The 13,024-nt window shown below is 41.1% G+C and overlaps 1 protein-coding gene across 4 annotated transcripts in view; it reads left to right on the top strand.

Annotated features, from left to right (window-relative positions):
- The window catches only part of SORBS1 (sorbin and SH3 domain containing 1), a 218,240-nt gene that overhangs the window by 154,687 nt on the left and 50,529 nt on the right, over nucleotides 1–13,024 (top strand). For 3 of the 4 annotated variants that reach the window (XM_069460039.1, XM_069460041.1, XM_069460040.1), the window contains 3 exons: nucleotides 1,407–1,454; nucleotides 1,576–1,705; nucleotides 3,727–3,841. In XM_069460039.1, the coding sequence (XP_069316140.1) occupies nucleotides 1,407–1,454; nucleotides 1,576–1,705; nucleotides 3,727–3,841 (293 nt within the window). Of the gene's footprint in view, nucleotides 1–1,406; nucleotides 1,455–1,575; nucleotides 1,706–3,726; nucleotides 3,842–9,234; nucleotides 9,319–13,024 lie in introns of all 4 variants that reach the window. The other variant, XM_069460038.1, reaches the window with a different exon arrangement.

Here is a 13,024-nt window from a genome sequence, read left to right as displayed (position 1 = left end):
TCTGCTCTGAAATCTTGGTACTGGATGCCTGTCCCTTATGGGGGCCGAGGGAGACTTGGAACAGACAAAAATGGGGAGAGGAGGAGAGGGGACGAAAAAGGGTGATAGTGAGGCTGTCTGAATAGTGCTTTGTTCAAAATATAGCAAGGTTAGCTTTGCTTACATTTTATAAACTCTTCTGGCCTTTTCTGCTCTGAAACTTAAAATGATTTGCATAGAAATAAGGACTCGAGGAACACTTAGCCATTAACATGTTATATTAGATTCTCTGCCTTGTCTTCAAGGCTTAGTTCATGTGCTTTGCTAAAGTTGTTATGGACTTTAGGGGAAGGAATTGGGCCTTCATTCCATACATGTGAATTTTGAGTTCAGGTTAGCAAGATACTAGAAAATGGGAAAGGCTGTTTCAGAATCTTTTTGGAGTAATGCTTTGGAGGGGTCATTGTGGATGTAGTGACTGTCCTGCATTTTTAGGACAGTCCCGATTTAAAAATCTGTTCCCGGAAGTATGCCCGCGGTCTGATTTTCAGTTTGGAAAAACAGCCACTTCCATGAGGGGTTTCAGATCCTGGCCCCGGTTCTGCAAGTGTTAGAGGCCCAGGGTTGCGCTTACTTAGGGATGTGCGTCAAGCCCGTGGAGAGCCTTCATCCACCATAGCAACTCACCGGAGTGTGAGTTTGATTTGTTCCAGAGTCACACTTTAGACACTTCCCCGAGTAGCACCTTTGCAGAGCAAACCATACAACCACATCAGCTGTGGTGTGTTGTGTTCCAAGGAAAGAAATCTACTCAGGGAACAGATCGAGGTGGAATCAAAACAAATTTTGATGAGGGTTTTCTCAAACTCTTTTCTTACTGCAGAACCTCTTTCTTAATGATGTTGTGTATGGAAGCTTAACATATAGAACAGGTCAAAGCCGAGGTGGGAGCTGGAAAACACAGCCTCTGGGCTTCTCCTTCCCACCCAGTAGCATCCTAGGTGCCCTGGGAAGGGGTCTCTTGAGACTCCATGGGACTCAGCAGGCTGCACCAGAGACTGAGCGGGGGCAGCAGGGGTCCATCTCAGCCAGACGTGTACCCTGCGTTCCAGCTTTGGTTGTAGGGATTCTTTTGAGGGGGCCTTGGGCTATTTGTCCCCATGCGTTTCTTGGTTCAGGCAGCAGTCACCCGCCAGGTGTTGTGAATGCCCTGCCCGGACTGCAGGTGTGGTGGGGTGGACTCTGCGAACCTTGCTCCTCTCAAACGCCGCCTGCTGTGGTGTGGCTTCCAGCGCTTGACGCCTCCTCTCTCCGCGGGGTCCCCTGAGGGGTTGGATGCCGGTGCCCGACTGGAAGTGGGGGACGTGCAGCCGGGCTCCCTTACCCGAGCCGGATTTCTCCTGACTACGTTTTATTTTGTTCAATAGATGATGATTCAGATCTGTACTCTCCCCGATACTCCTTTTCTGAAGACAGTAAGTGACTTTGAATTTCCTGATTGTAGGGGAGGAAGGGAAGGTGGTGGATGAGGGAAGATACCATCTTGTTTTCCATATTCATAGTTTGAAGTTGTTTGTATGAACTACATTTCTGCAGCAAAATCTCCCCTCTCTGTGCCTCGTTCAAAAAGTGAGATGAGCTGCTTTGATGGTGAGAAGGTAGTCAAGAGGTCGGCCACCCTGCCCCTCCCAGCCCGCTCTTCCTCGCTGAAGTCCAGCCCAGAAAGGTAAGTGGCACCTCGTCACCTGTTTGTCACCAGCCAGGGCCTGGTCAATGCCCATTGAGACCTAGGAGCCTCCTTTCTTAGGAATGTGAAATTTGAATCCCTGCTCTGTCACCTAGTATCTGTGACTTACTCTTTCCGAGTCTCAGTGTCCTCACCTGTAAAATGGGGATAAAAATAACACAACTCCTTGATCGAGATATTGCAAGGATAAAATGAGATAAGACATACAACATTCCTAGTAGTTGCCTGGCTCATAGTATGAGCTTAATTAATGTTCACTATAATTACCACTTTTTATAATTTCACAAGAGAAATCTTAACTGCAAGATTTGTCAAATTTTCATATTCTGTGTGCACACTGTGTTCACATACTCATAGAAAAGACTGTAGTTTTAAAATGAACACACTTTTTAATGTCCATTTATTCATGCAACATGCACTACTGAGACATAATCATTGACTTGTTCTAATGGCAGCATTAGTCATCTCTTAATGCACTAAACAATCCAATTTTTTTTCTTTGAGTTTTCAATCTCTAACAATGCCCCATGGAGCAAACTTCTCATGCTGTTTGGACGGGTGTCCCATCATTTTCCAGCCCCAACTTCCACCACTTCTCAACACACAGAAGGCTCTGGCCAACAAAATTATTAATTTTTCCCTTAAGTACACATCCAGTTTCACACTTCTGTACCTTTTCCATCTTCACAGACAAAACATGAATGGCTGTTTTAAAGGTACCACACACACCTGAGTGGCATCTACCTGAGAAGTTTAATAATTACTTTGAAAGGAAGGCTGTGTATACCATTTACAGGTGCATACACTAAGCACCTGCTGGGTGCATTCTATGCAGATTGAACCAGCTGTTATGGAAGAACATAAGTGTATATAAATTATTGTCTCTGCCTTTAGGAAGTTTACAGCTTTCATGAAAAACTAAATACAATCACAGTGCAGAGTGTACTGACGCTCATGAATAAACTGGGCGTGGTGGCTCACGCTTGTAATCCTAGCACTTTGGGAGGCTGAGGCAGGAGGATCACTTGAGGCCAGGAGTTTGAGACCAGCCTGAGAAACATAGCAAGACCCTGCTTCTACAAAAAAGTAATTTTAAAAAATTAGCAGGACATGGCAGCGTGCACCTATAGTCCTAGCTACTTGGGAGGCTGAGGCAAGTGAGGATGATCACCCAGAAGTTCGAGGCTCCAGTGAGCTATGATTGTGCCACCGCACACTCTAGCCTGGGCCACAGAGTGAGACTCTGTCTCAAAAAAAAATTACAAACAATTTTATAATTTCCAAGGATTCATGTATCCTCTGAAACCCATCACTGGACACCAGGTTAAGTATCTGTGCCAAAGGCTGAAATTGGTGGGCAGTGCAGTGGGGTGTGGAGTAGGGAAGAATACAATTATAACAACAGCTAACATTTACTGCGTGGTTATTATGGGCTTAGCGCTCTGCTCAGTGATTTATATACACTGCCTCATTTAATCCATATAGCAACCCCCATTTTTCAGATGAGGAAACTGAGGTACCAAGAGGTAAAGTGCTTGTCTAAGATCACCTGCGTAGCGAGTGGTGTAGCAGGGATTTGAACCACAGTCGAGTGGCTCCAGGACCAGTGTTCTCCCTCATGGCACTAGCATGAGTGGGAGGTACAGGCATGTTTGGGGAATGATAAGCTCATGAGAGCAGAGCAAGGTGCAAGATTTTTCCAGAGCCAGCGTTGCTGCTTCCTCCTCCCTCCTCCCTCCCTGCTTCTTTCTCTTCTCTCTGCTTCCTGGGACCTGGTTTTGAGCATAGGACACATCAAGCCCTTTGTGAAGTTAACCCAGAGATTTGACTGGTTGTTTTGAGAAGCAAACCAGCACAACTAAATTGATCTCCTTGACTCCAATTTTATGCTTTGGATATAAAAATTCCTTGATTAGACTACAGCCAACCAAAGTCAGACCTTATCAGAAACTGATGCCAGTTTTCCTGAAAATAGCTCTAATAGGATTTTCTTTCTACAGAAACGACTGGGAGCCCCCAGATAAGAAAGTAGATACGAGAAAATACCGTGCAGAGCCCAAAAGCATTTACGAATATCAGCCGGGCAAGTCTTCCGTTCTCACCAACGAAAAGATGGTAATGTGCATATTACAGTTCTTTTGTCCCACACTGCCCCTGGTCTTTAATCCGGATGCATCATGCAGGCAGTTGGATCACATTCTTTTCCCCTTGAGATAGACTTGCTTTGTTTAGAAGACAATGAAAAAATGAAGTATTTTTACCCTTTTCATTTTTGCAGGTGTTCACAAAATAAGTCCTGAGAGTCTGTTTTTAAAGAATCCTCTTATTGTGGCTCTGTTGCTTTTTTTGTGCATGGTTTTAACCAATATTAATTTTCCCACTAACATACAGATTTTTGCTGCTGTCTTTTTTTAATGTCTGCTAATTTATCAGGCTTGTTGTTAACTGGAGTCCAGTTTTTTTTTTTTTTTAAATGACTCATTTGAACATGTATACATTTTGTAGCAGTTATAGAATTTTATTTATCATTAAAAGCTAAATAACTAATAGGATGTTATGACTTAGAAGAAAGGTCCCAGGCTGTTACAGTATGTCTTTTAGGTCTACCTTTTTTGACAAGTGCCGTGTTGAGGACTAACTTCATATTTAGTCTGGTTTATGGTTCCCTGCACACGTTTACATCTCCAGGCAATGATGAGTGGGGAAGATGGCCTGGGTGGGCATAGCAGACCACCCTGAGAAAGTGTCCTCCTCTGTGAAATGGGAAGAATTTTTACAAACTGATTAGTTTCATATTTGCCAATCATACTTCATTTTATTCACACTTCATTAGAAAAAGCTGGCTCTGAATTGTGATCCTGGTGAAAGGGGTTCGTTCTCCAAAGCTCACAGTCCTTGAGCATGACAGCAGGATGGGATTCTCATGCCGGGGATTGGCTTTTATGAAAAGGCTGCTCCCACAGCACGTGCAGAGTAAGCAGGCCTCTGAAATGCGGCCTCAAATTATGTTCCCGCCGCCTCTTCTGCTCGACGTGTCTTCAGGGAAGAATCAATTTGACTTTTACTGAAATGAAAATGTGACATCTTTAAAAGCACAGAGGGATAAGTAATTTTAATTAGGAAAAAAGATCAAGAGGTCACAGCAATACTTTCAGAGTTGTCATTCCTCAGCGTTTACTGGGCGCCACAGTTATTTCAAGCAGAAAGTCCAGCGAGGAGCAGAGTAGTTTGCCTCTGACTGCCCCTCCATTCAAGGTCCTCTGCCTGGTAGAAGGTACCTTGTACGCAGTAAACACGGAAGGTAACCCTCCACCCAGCTGTTCCGGGAAAGAAAGTCGTGCTCTTCAGGTGCATTCCTGGCACTTCAGTAATGATTCTGGGACCCATCATAACATATTAGTACGTTTAAATGACTTCAGGGACTCTGCAGACATTTGGGTGCTTTTGTTTCGGCAATATTACCATTCATAGACTCTCAGGGCTCCTATGGACAGCTCGTCCCTTTTCTTAATTTCTTCTTTGTTTCCATCTCCTTTCCTTGATTCCTAGTAATTTAACCACTATTCAGAACTAGGAAAAATAACAACATAGTTTAGTTTTTCTCATGGATACACCATAATAGTTACGAGAATCTTCCATGCCATGGTTCTTGGGATCATTTACATTGTTTTTACACACCCTGAAAAGTAACACACAGTGCCCCCTGGGGGCGCTCTCAGGGAGTGGTGGTGAGCATAGCGGGGATTGCAAAGCACCCTCTGGGCGCCGCTACCGGGGAGTCTCCTCTGTGTTGTCCCACGCCTCAGGCTTATTCCATTAACGAGACATAAACACCAAAGGCAGGCCAGGGAGGAACGTAACTATTCAATAGTTTAATTTAGTGCCTTTCACACAATGTAGCTCTATTCCCCCAAAGAGAAATTTTTAATTTTAGAGAGAAATTTCAGTCAAATCTTAATCTTTTGACACCACCTTTCACAGTAGTTGAATTAGTTCTTTATGTTTGATTTTTTTTTCCTATTTTTATCATATGAACAGAAAAATTGGAATGTGAGCTTCAGTGTGTGAATCTTGCCTTTTGGTGTCCGGTATCTGGCTTGCCAGAATTCGAGCACTACCCCCCACCTACACGCACTTTTGTTGTTGCTGTCAACTGTGGGTCAGTGCACTGACTGGTGACAGATGTAGAATCTAAGTTTGCTCTCAGATACGTGCTACTTCATTTTGGAAAAAAAAAAAATGGCTTTTTCTTGCATTTGAGGTACTATGTCTAACTCTGGCAGTTTAAATTGTGGCACATGTATATATTGTCAGCAGGAAGGCTTGAATGTGGACTGTAAAGGCTGCCCAGAGCTCTTCCTGCCCCTGGAGCTTACTCAGGCCGTCCCAGGCAGTGAGAGAAGCACTGTGCTGCCTTCACAGTCCCATGTAGAAGACTCACGACCTTGGTGACACAGTCGCCTGTTTGACAGACTCATGTGAAGGTCTCCATACCTACTTGGTCTTCTCCTACCATAGTAGGGAGGCATTTTCGTCTCTTCTGGTCTTGGAACTGGAGAGCTATTGTTGGTCAGCCTCTGCTTTCTCAGAAATGGCCTTTTCCAGGCTTTTTTCCTTTATACTTTCCTCTAAAGTCCCTTACAGAACTTCAGCTCAATTTAACAAATACATAGAATAAGTTTTATGCACCAAGCCCTGGGTTAAACATTGAGTCCTGCTCCCATGGGTGTACAATAGGAGGGACAGATATTAAAATAGTAATTACAGACACAGTATATATTTGGAAGTGTAAAACAAGGGCTTTTACCTAGCTTGGGTTCTTCCCAATCCACTGTCACTTTGAGTTCCTTCCCTGGCTTCTCGAATTGGTCACCTAGCCCTGCTTCAGCAATCCTGGTGGGTCAGCCCCTCTCATTTGGAGTACGAGAAATGGAATATATCATAGCATAGTGTAAAGAGCACTGGGCTGGGAATTAGAACATCTGAATTCTGGATTCCAGTTCTGACTCTTCCTTATGTCTTGGGGCAAACCGCGTAACCTTTCTGAACCTCAGTGTTTTCGCCTGTGAATAAAAATATCCTCTGGCCCACCAACCTCACTGAAGCCCTGAGTGAGAGGGTCAAGTGTGATAATACGGGTACAGGAACTGTGGATGCTATAGAGGACTGCACAGACAAACATACCACATTCAGATGATCTAATTGAAATTTGAAGCTGGTTTCTGGCCCCCATTCAAGCAGCAAAACTGTCTTTTAGGAAAAGCCAGCATTTTTCTGGGGAGTTATCTGCCCTTTCCAAGGATTTTTTTTTTTGAGCGGGAGAATAGCCCGCAGGACCAAAGAATTTCGTTTGGCATTGTGAAACTTTCCCCTGCCTGCCAGGACAGAGTTCCTGCTCTGCACCCAGTAGGTTGTTTTCTATTGGCCTGTTCTATAATCGGATCTACAGATGAGTTATACATGGCAAAATTAAATGCAGATGTTGGTGCTATGTGGCGTCACAATTTTACCTTTATCTCTGGGCAGCTCAGAGGACTGAAGCCTGCTGCTCTGGACACAGTTGTTTGACATGCCTCCTGATCCTATTCTTGGCACAGCATTAACCTCTGCAGTAAAACCATCTGCAGACAATCTTCTGAAATAAAATGGGTTAATTCTTTCAGGACTGTGAGTGCCAAAACTTTCAGGCAGTTTCCCGAAAGAGTTAGTACATTATATTTAAAAAAAAAAAAAAAAGCCTAACCTATTCCCAGAGAGCAGTTTATAAATAGTCTTTGTAAAAATAAAAAACATGAAATAGGTTTCACGAAACCCCATCATATTAGGATTTACAATGTCCCAGTGTTTAAACCATCCCTCCTCAATGGTTGTATCCTTTGGGTAGTATCTCATTTCACTGAATAAATACAGACTCCGTTTGCTGCAGTGAGGACAAGCCTTCCTCTTCAAGATTTAAGCCCTAATTCCCTAAAGACAATTGGAGAAGATTTTATCTGGATGCAAGTGGATAGACCTCGTGTTTCCATATATATTTCCCTCTGATTTCATCATAGTTTAATTTCAGTTAAAGAAAGATTCTCTCCATATCCTCCTCTACCTAGCAAAAGTGGAAGTAATGGTAAAGATTCTTCTAAGGGTCTTAAAAGAAGAAGGGGTTGGTTGAGATCACTAAGAAAGTTTGCAGCCATTTCTACAAGCTGCAAAGGGGCTGTTAACTGCATGAAGAAAGGTGTTCAGGAAGACCTGCCTTGTAAAGTAGTAGCATTCCAGAACTGTGCACAAGACATGGCAACCCCTTCCTCAGGTGTTGAAGCCTGGAAGTACCGAAGTTCCTTGTGTGTTTTCAATCTCAGTAGAAAATGTGTACATTTTATGTTTCAAATTATTGTAGAAAATCACCGTATCTCTTTTTTGTGATTATCAAAGTGTTTTGAAACATATATGCATATAAGAATTTAATTAAACCATGAATCTCAGATACTTTTGTCTAATGTAAACATATCTATTAAGGGGAAAACCTGATTTGCTTTCCAGGCATTCATTTTCCCACTAATTATTTCCAGGAACGTATGTTATTCCACAGAGTAAGGTACCAGAACTTTATACATATTTGATTAAATATTATATCCCATGGAATCAAATTATCAGTCTGTGTGATAGCTCTTAGAGTTATATAAAGTGAGAAATCTAACTTATTTTTCTAACATGATCCAGGAGTTTTTTTCACCCCTGTTCTGTTATCTGTCTTGTCCAGCTTTTCCCTCACTTTATTTTTTCCCGGCTCTTTAACATGTATTCATTAGAACACAAAGTATATTCTGTCTGTATTCATCCCCCATGGATGCTTGTTTAAAATGTGTTTTCACTGTGTCCTCTGTTTTTACTTATATTATCTTCCACTTTACTGTGTACGGGACATGGTTTCTCACCTATTCATGTGCCATTAAAGATGCAGTATTAACCAATTGGCTTTTATAAAGTGTCAGTATTTGTGTTTATTTTGAAAACCTTAAGGCAGCCTTGCAAATAATTACTAAAACTATACTAGCCTGTAAAAACTGCTCTACTCAGCTGGCATAAGTGGCTAAATGTTTGGTGTGCTCACCAGGTTATTTCTTGTAACTAATAGTTCTTTGAAAAGAGGAAATAAAGGCTTTCTTTTCTTCCACAATACTGAAAATTATTAAGAGATGCTGGTGTGCCCATATTCAGATTTGTTGTGGAGGGCAGCAGTGTGGTACAGAGTTCTCCATCTACAGTCCATTTGCCTCTCCTTAGGCCTGAAAATGATTCACTCACTGCTACCTGCCTCAGTTTCCCTGTTTGTATAAACCTATCCTCTCCCACCTGTTTTTGCTGATATCAGTAAAAACAGATGATTACTGCTCTTGAATGCAGTTGCTACATATACCGTGAAACCACTGCATCTCTACTGGCCTGTTCCTATGTAATCTTTGCATAATGTTATCCTTCTCTTTCTTCCATTTCCCTATCACCAACCCCTGTAGAGTCGGGATATAAGCCCAGAAGAGATAGATTTAAAGAATGAACCTTGGTATAAATTCTTTTCGGAATTGGAGTTTGGGAAACCGGTAAGTTTAATAGCTTCAGTGGCTTTACACCTTTTAAAATAATGCTGTTGGTGCATTGTTGCTGCTAAAGAGTAAGATCTACTTTTAAAGAATTCAGGGAGTGAGGAACAGTTGTATTGGTTATCTATAGTAGGAGAGTCTCACTACAACCTGTGAACTTTCCTTTGCTTGCTTCACCAAGAAAGGACAGTGAGCTCTGGAAGAATGTCTTGACAGAATATCCCAGAGAGACACCGAATAATCATTGCTTGTCTTTGGACCTCCTGTGGGTAACGGTAAATACCACATGCCTTGTGGATGGCATTGTTTCGGTTATTGGTTCACTTCTTTGACCGAAGTCTTTATGGCTTGCTAAAGACAAGCAGGAAAGTGCGCTACGCACTGAGACAGCCAGCATCATCGCTGCTTTAAACAGCATTTTTTAAAAGCACGAATGCAAGGGAAGTGGTCACATCCTAAGGCTTCTTTATGCAGATATGACCCACAAAGATAACCCCATTACACGTGACTTTTGGGAATGATTTCTATGAGTTAGGATAATATTCCCAAAGTTTGAGGTGGGAGATTGGAATTCCAGCTTATTTAGTGTTCAGCCTAGTCTTCCCCATGCCATCTCTGAGTTGGCTTTGGTACAAATTGACTTTTGGCACTTAGAGGAGGATTTTTCTTAGGCCTGCACCCAAAGGAATATCAAATGGAAGAGAGAATTGAGCTCTTCCTTCCACTGGAAATGACTGGAAACTGACTTTAAAACTCTAGTTACTTAAAAGTCTTAATTATTACAGCTGTAAAAAGAATTTACAGGTGGAAGAGTTAAATGTATAAAAACATTTTATTAGATGTTTGTATGAGACCTTAAGCATTGAATCCAGCTTTTGAATTACTGTGGTTTGGGATGATAGTTTTATTTGCAGACAGGAAATATAGTTCAATAAAATGTTAAATTCCATGCTGTCTATTTTTCATTAAGATGAAAGCAAGGAGAAATTAAGCTGGTGCTCTGGAATTGCTAATTTGATTTAGCAATGCTGAGCTTTGTTGGAAAGTTCAGGCATTTTCTGAGTTAGGAGCACTAGACTTGCAAACGGCCAGCTTTTCCCTCTCTGGTCCCTCCTAGACGCTGTCCCGGGATAGCGGCTGAGCTATCGCAGGTGAACAGCGCCACCTAGTGACCGCTGGAGAGAGTACATCTAACCGAAAGCCGACACCCACCTTTCTTCTCTCCTCCCCAAAGCTTTGGTGCACACCTCATGTCTTCTCCCTTCTCTCCTTTTTTTCTCTGCTGTTCACCTTTCAGATATCAATTAAGTCTACCTCAGGCAATCTTTTCCACATGCAAATATTTAACAGTATCCTAACACTTTTTCTGTTCTTTTTCTTAAAACCTGCTCAGTTATCACACACAAAAAAACCTTTTGATATATGTGGTTCTCCCCCCGCCCCAAACACACAATAAAAACCCCACCATGATTGGTATATGTAACAATAATGCCATACTCTCATCAAGGAGAGCAAAGGTATTAGTTTTAAATTATGTTTAATAAAGAGTCCATGCCATTGATTTTTTAAGTCCCTTTCAGAATCCACAAATTTCTGGTCATCTCATCTGCCAAATAACTAGTTTTATCTGAAATATTAGCTTTTAGGAAATTTATGGGATAATTTTTTTCTACTTAATTGTGATTGGTTTGTTTTACTAAATCGATCATTGCAAATAATTTTTTATAGAAAGTATTTCAGTGCCAGTGTGTATTAAATAGACTCTGTGAGTGGCTTGATAGATTAACACTGTTTCTACTGAAAACTCTTGTCTGAGTACCACACAACTACTTAAAACAAATGTTGAGAACACAGTCCAGTTGTATATCGGGGACTTCCTATTCCTTGTGTCCTGACCCCTTGCTCTAACTGCCTCTTAATTATTTATAGACTTAGAGATGCTTTTCCAAAATGGCGTTTCCTCTGAAGCCATGTGTGTTCCTTACACAAAGCTGAGAGTCCTTCTGATGGGGCTGATCTTTTTTGTGTAGGTCTTACTTTAAAAGATAATGCTTTTGAGGACTTTTCAAAATAATCAATGCCTGTATCCTGAGGAGCAGCCAGAGATGAACAGTCCCTTATGGTCTGAGACATCCTAAGAGTGGGCTTATTATCTGCTTGAACCCACAGAGTTTGGGAAGAAATTGTGGTAGGGAGAGATTTTTTTCTTCAGTTTTTTTCCTGCCCCAACTGCTCTGCGACAAAAGAGTAAGAGACATAAATAAAAGTGGTGTAGAGCTTGGAAGTTGTTTTGGAAAATTTTTCAGCCATCCAGAGGCAGAATAATATTAAAATTCTTACCCAATTACATGGATCATCATCATTACTATTGTCTTCCCACACCAACTCAGGAGCACTTCTCGTGAGTAAAGCCTGCCAGAACTTTGACACTAGACATTCACCCTGAACTCCTTTCTTCATCAACTCCTTCACTTCAAGCCACCCAAAATGAACTAAAATTTTAGCAAGATCCTGACTGTGATGCCTTTTAACTCTAACAAGTCGTCATAGAACAGCAAATGGTTTAAGGAACCATTTTGGGGAGGATTACTTAAAACCAATTTAATTTGTAAACACTGTTTTTTTTTTTTTTTTAGTAAGAAAGAAATGAGTAGAGGTACCATAAGTGACTTTAAAAAGTCTGCTTCCCCAGATGAACAATCCAAGTGTATCATGTACTTAAAGATGAATGGTCATTGCTAATACCACTGACTTTACAAACTGCAGAACATACACATACAGAGATGACAATACTAACCTGTTGCCTTCAGTGTGAACTTACCTTGGAATCAGTTTACTTTTTATTTGCAGATTTAGTACAAAAGGCCCGAGGATTAGCTTTTTCTTCTTTTTTTCCATGTAATTTCTACAGAAGTTGACATGATTTCTATCTGTAAGCTCAAGTCACAATTTCACAGTGTAAATCAATTTGAGTGCTTCAATAGAGTTGATTATAATGAAATTTATAAAAAATTTTTGGAGCTATTAATGATCTCGTTTCTGATCATCCAGGAGGTCATTATATAAGAAAATTCAAGTCTAAGTAGGCAGAACAAGAAGGTCCACTTGGTGGGAGAGAGGTTCTAGAGTTCAAAGTACCTCGTAACTTCTGAATGTCCTACCCTCTGAAACCCTCCCTCATTAAACTTTTAACAAACTCCTGGAAGATTTCTGTGTGAGGAATGCAGCTCTAATTCTAACATGAAGGGTTAAAAGAGAAAATGAAAATAACTTTATAGTCCACTATTTAAATTCTAAGTTTAAGCCTGGTTCTTTAAGGAGGAGAGAAGGTATGTCTCAATCACTAGCAGTATTATCAAAGTCTAGTTAAACTGTAAAAGGAGATTTTAAAACTAGTTGTATAAAATTGTCTGATGCGCTGAACACCCATTTTGTGCATAGATTTCATTGCCACAAACCACAGAGGGCACATTTAGTTCAGCTTATCCGCCATTGGCCGAAACTATAGATTCATGGATTTGTTAACACACGATGAATTTTATAGCAGGGGACGACTGCTTCAAAAGTGTAGCCTCTGCAGGGCCAATCGTAGTTTGAAAAGAACAATGAGGAATTTAAAAGTTTCTATTTTTGTTCAAATTTGTGTTAATGCTTTTTTTTCTTCTTTTTTTTTTTTAAGTTTTCAATATTTAGAATCCAACAATGA

Source organism: Eulemur rufifrons, chromosome 28, assembly GCF_041146395.1.
Source record: "Eulemur rufifrons isolate Redbay chromosome 28, OSU_ERuf_1, whole genome shotgun sequence".
NCBI classification, from domain to species: domain Eukaryota; kingdom Metazoa; phylum Chordata; class Mammalia; order Primates; family Lemuridae; genus Eulemur; species Eulemur rufifrons.
Note: the sequence above shows the minus strand (reverse complement) of the source record. Positions and strands in the feature narration are given on the sequence as shown.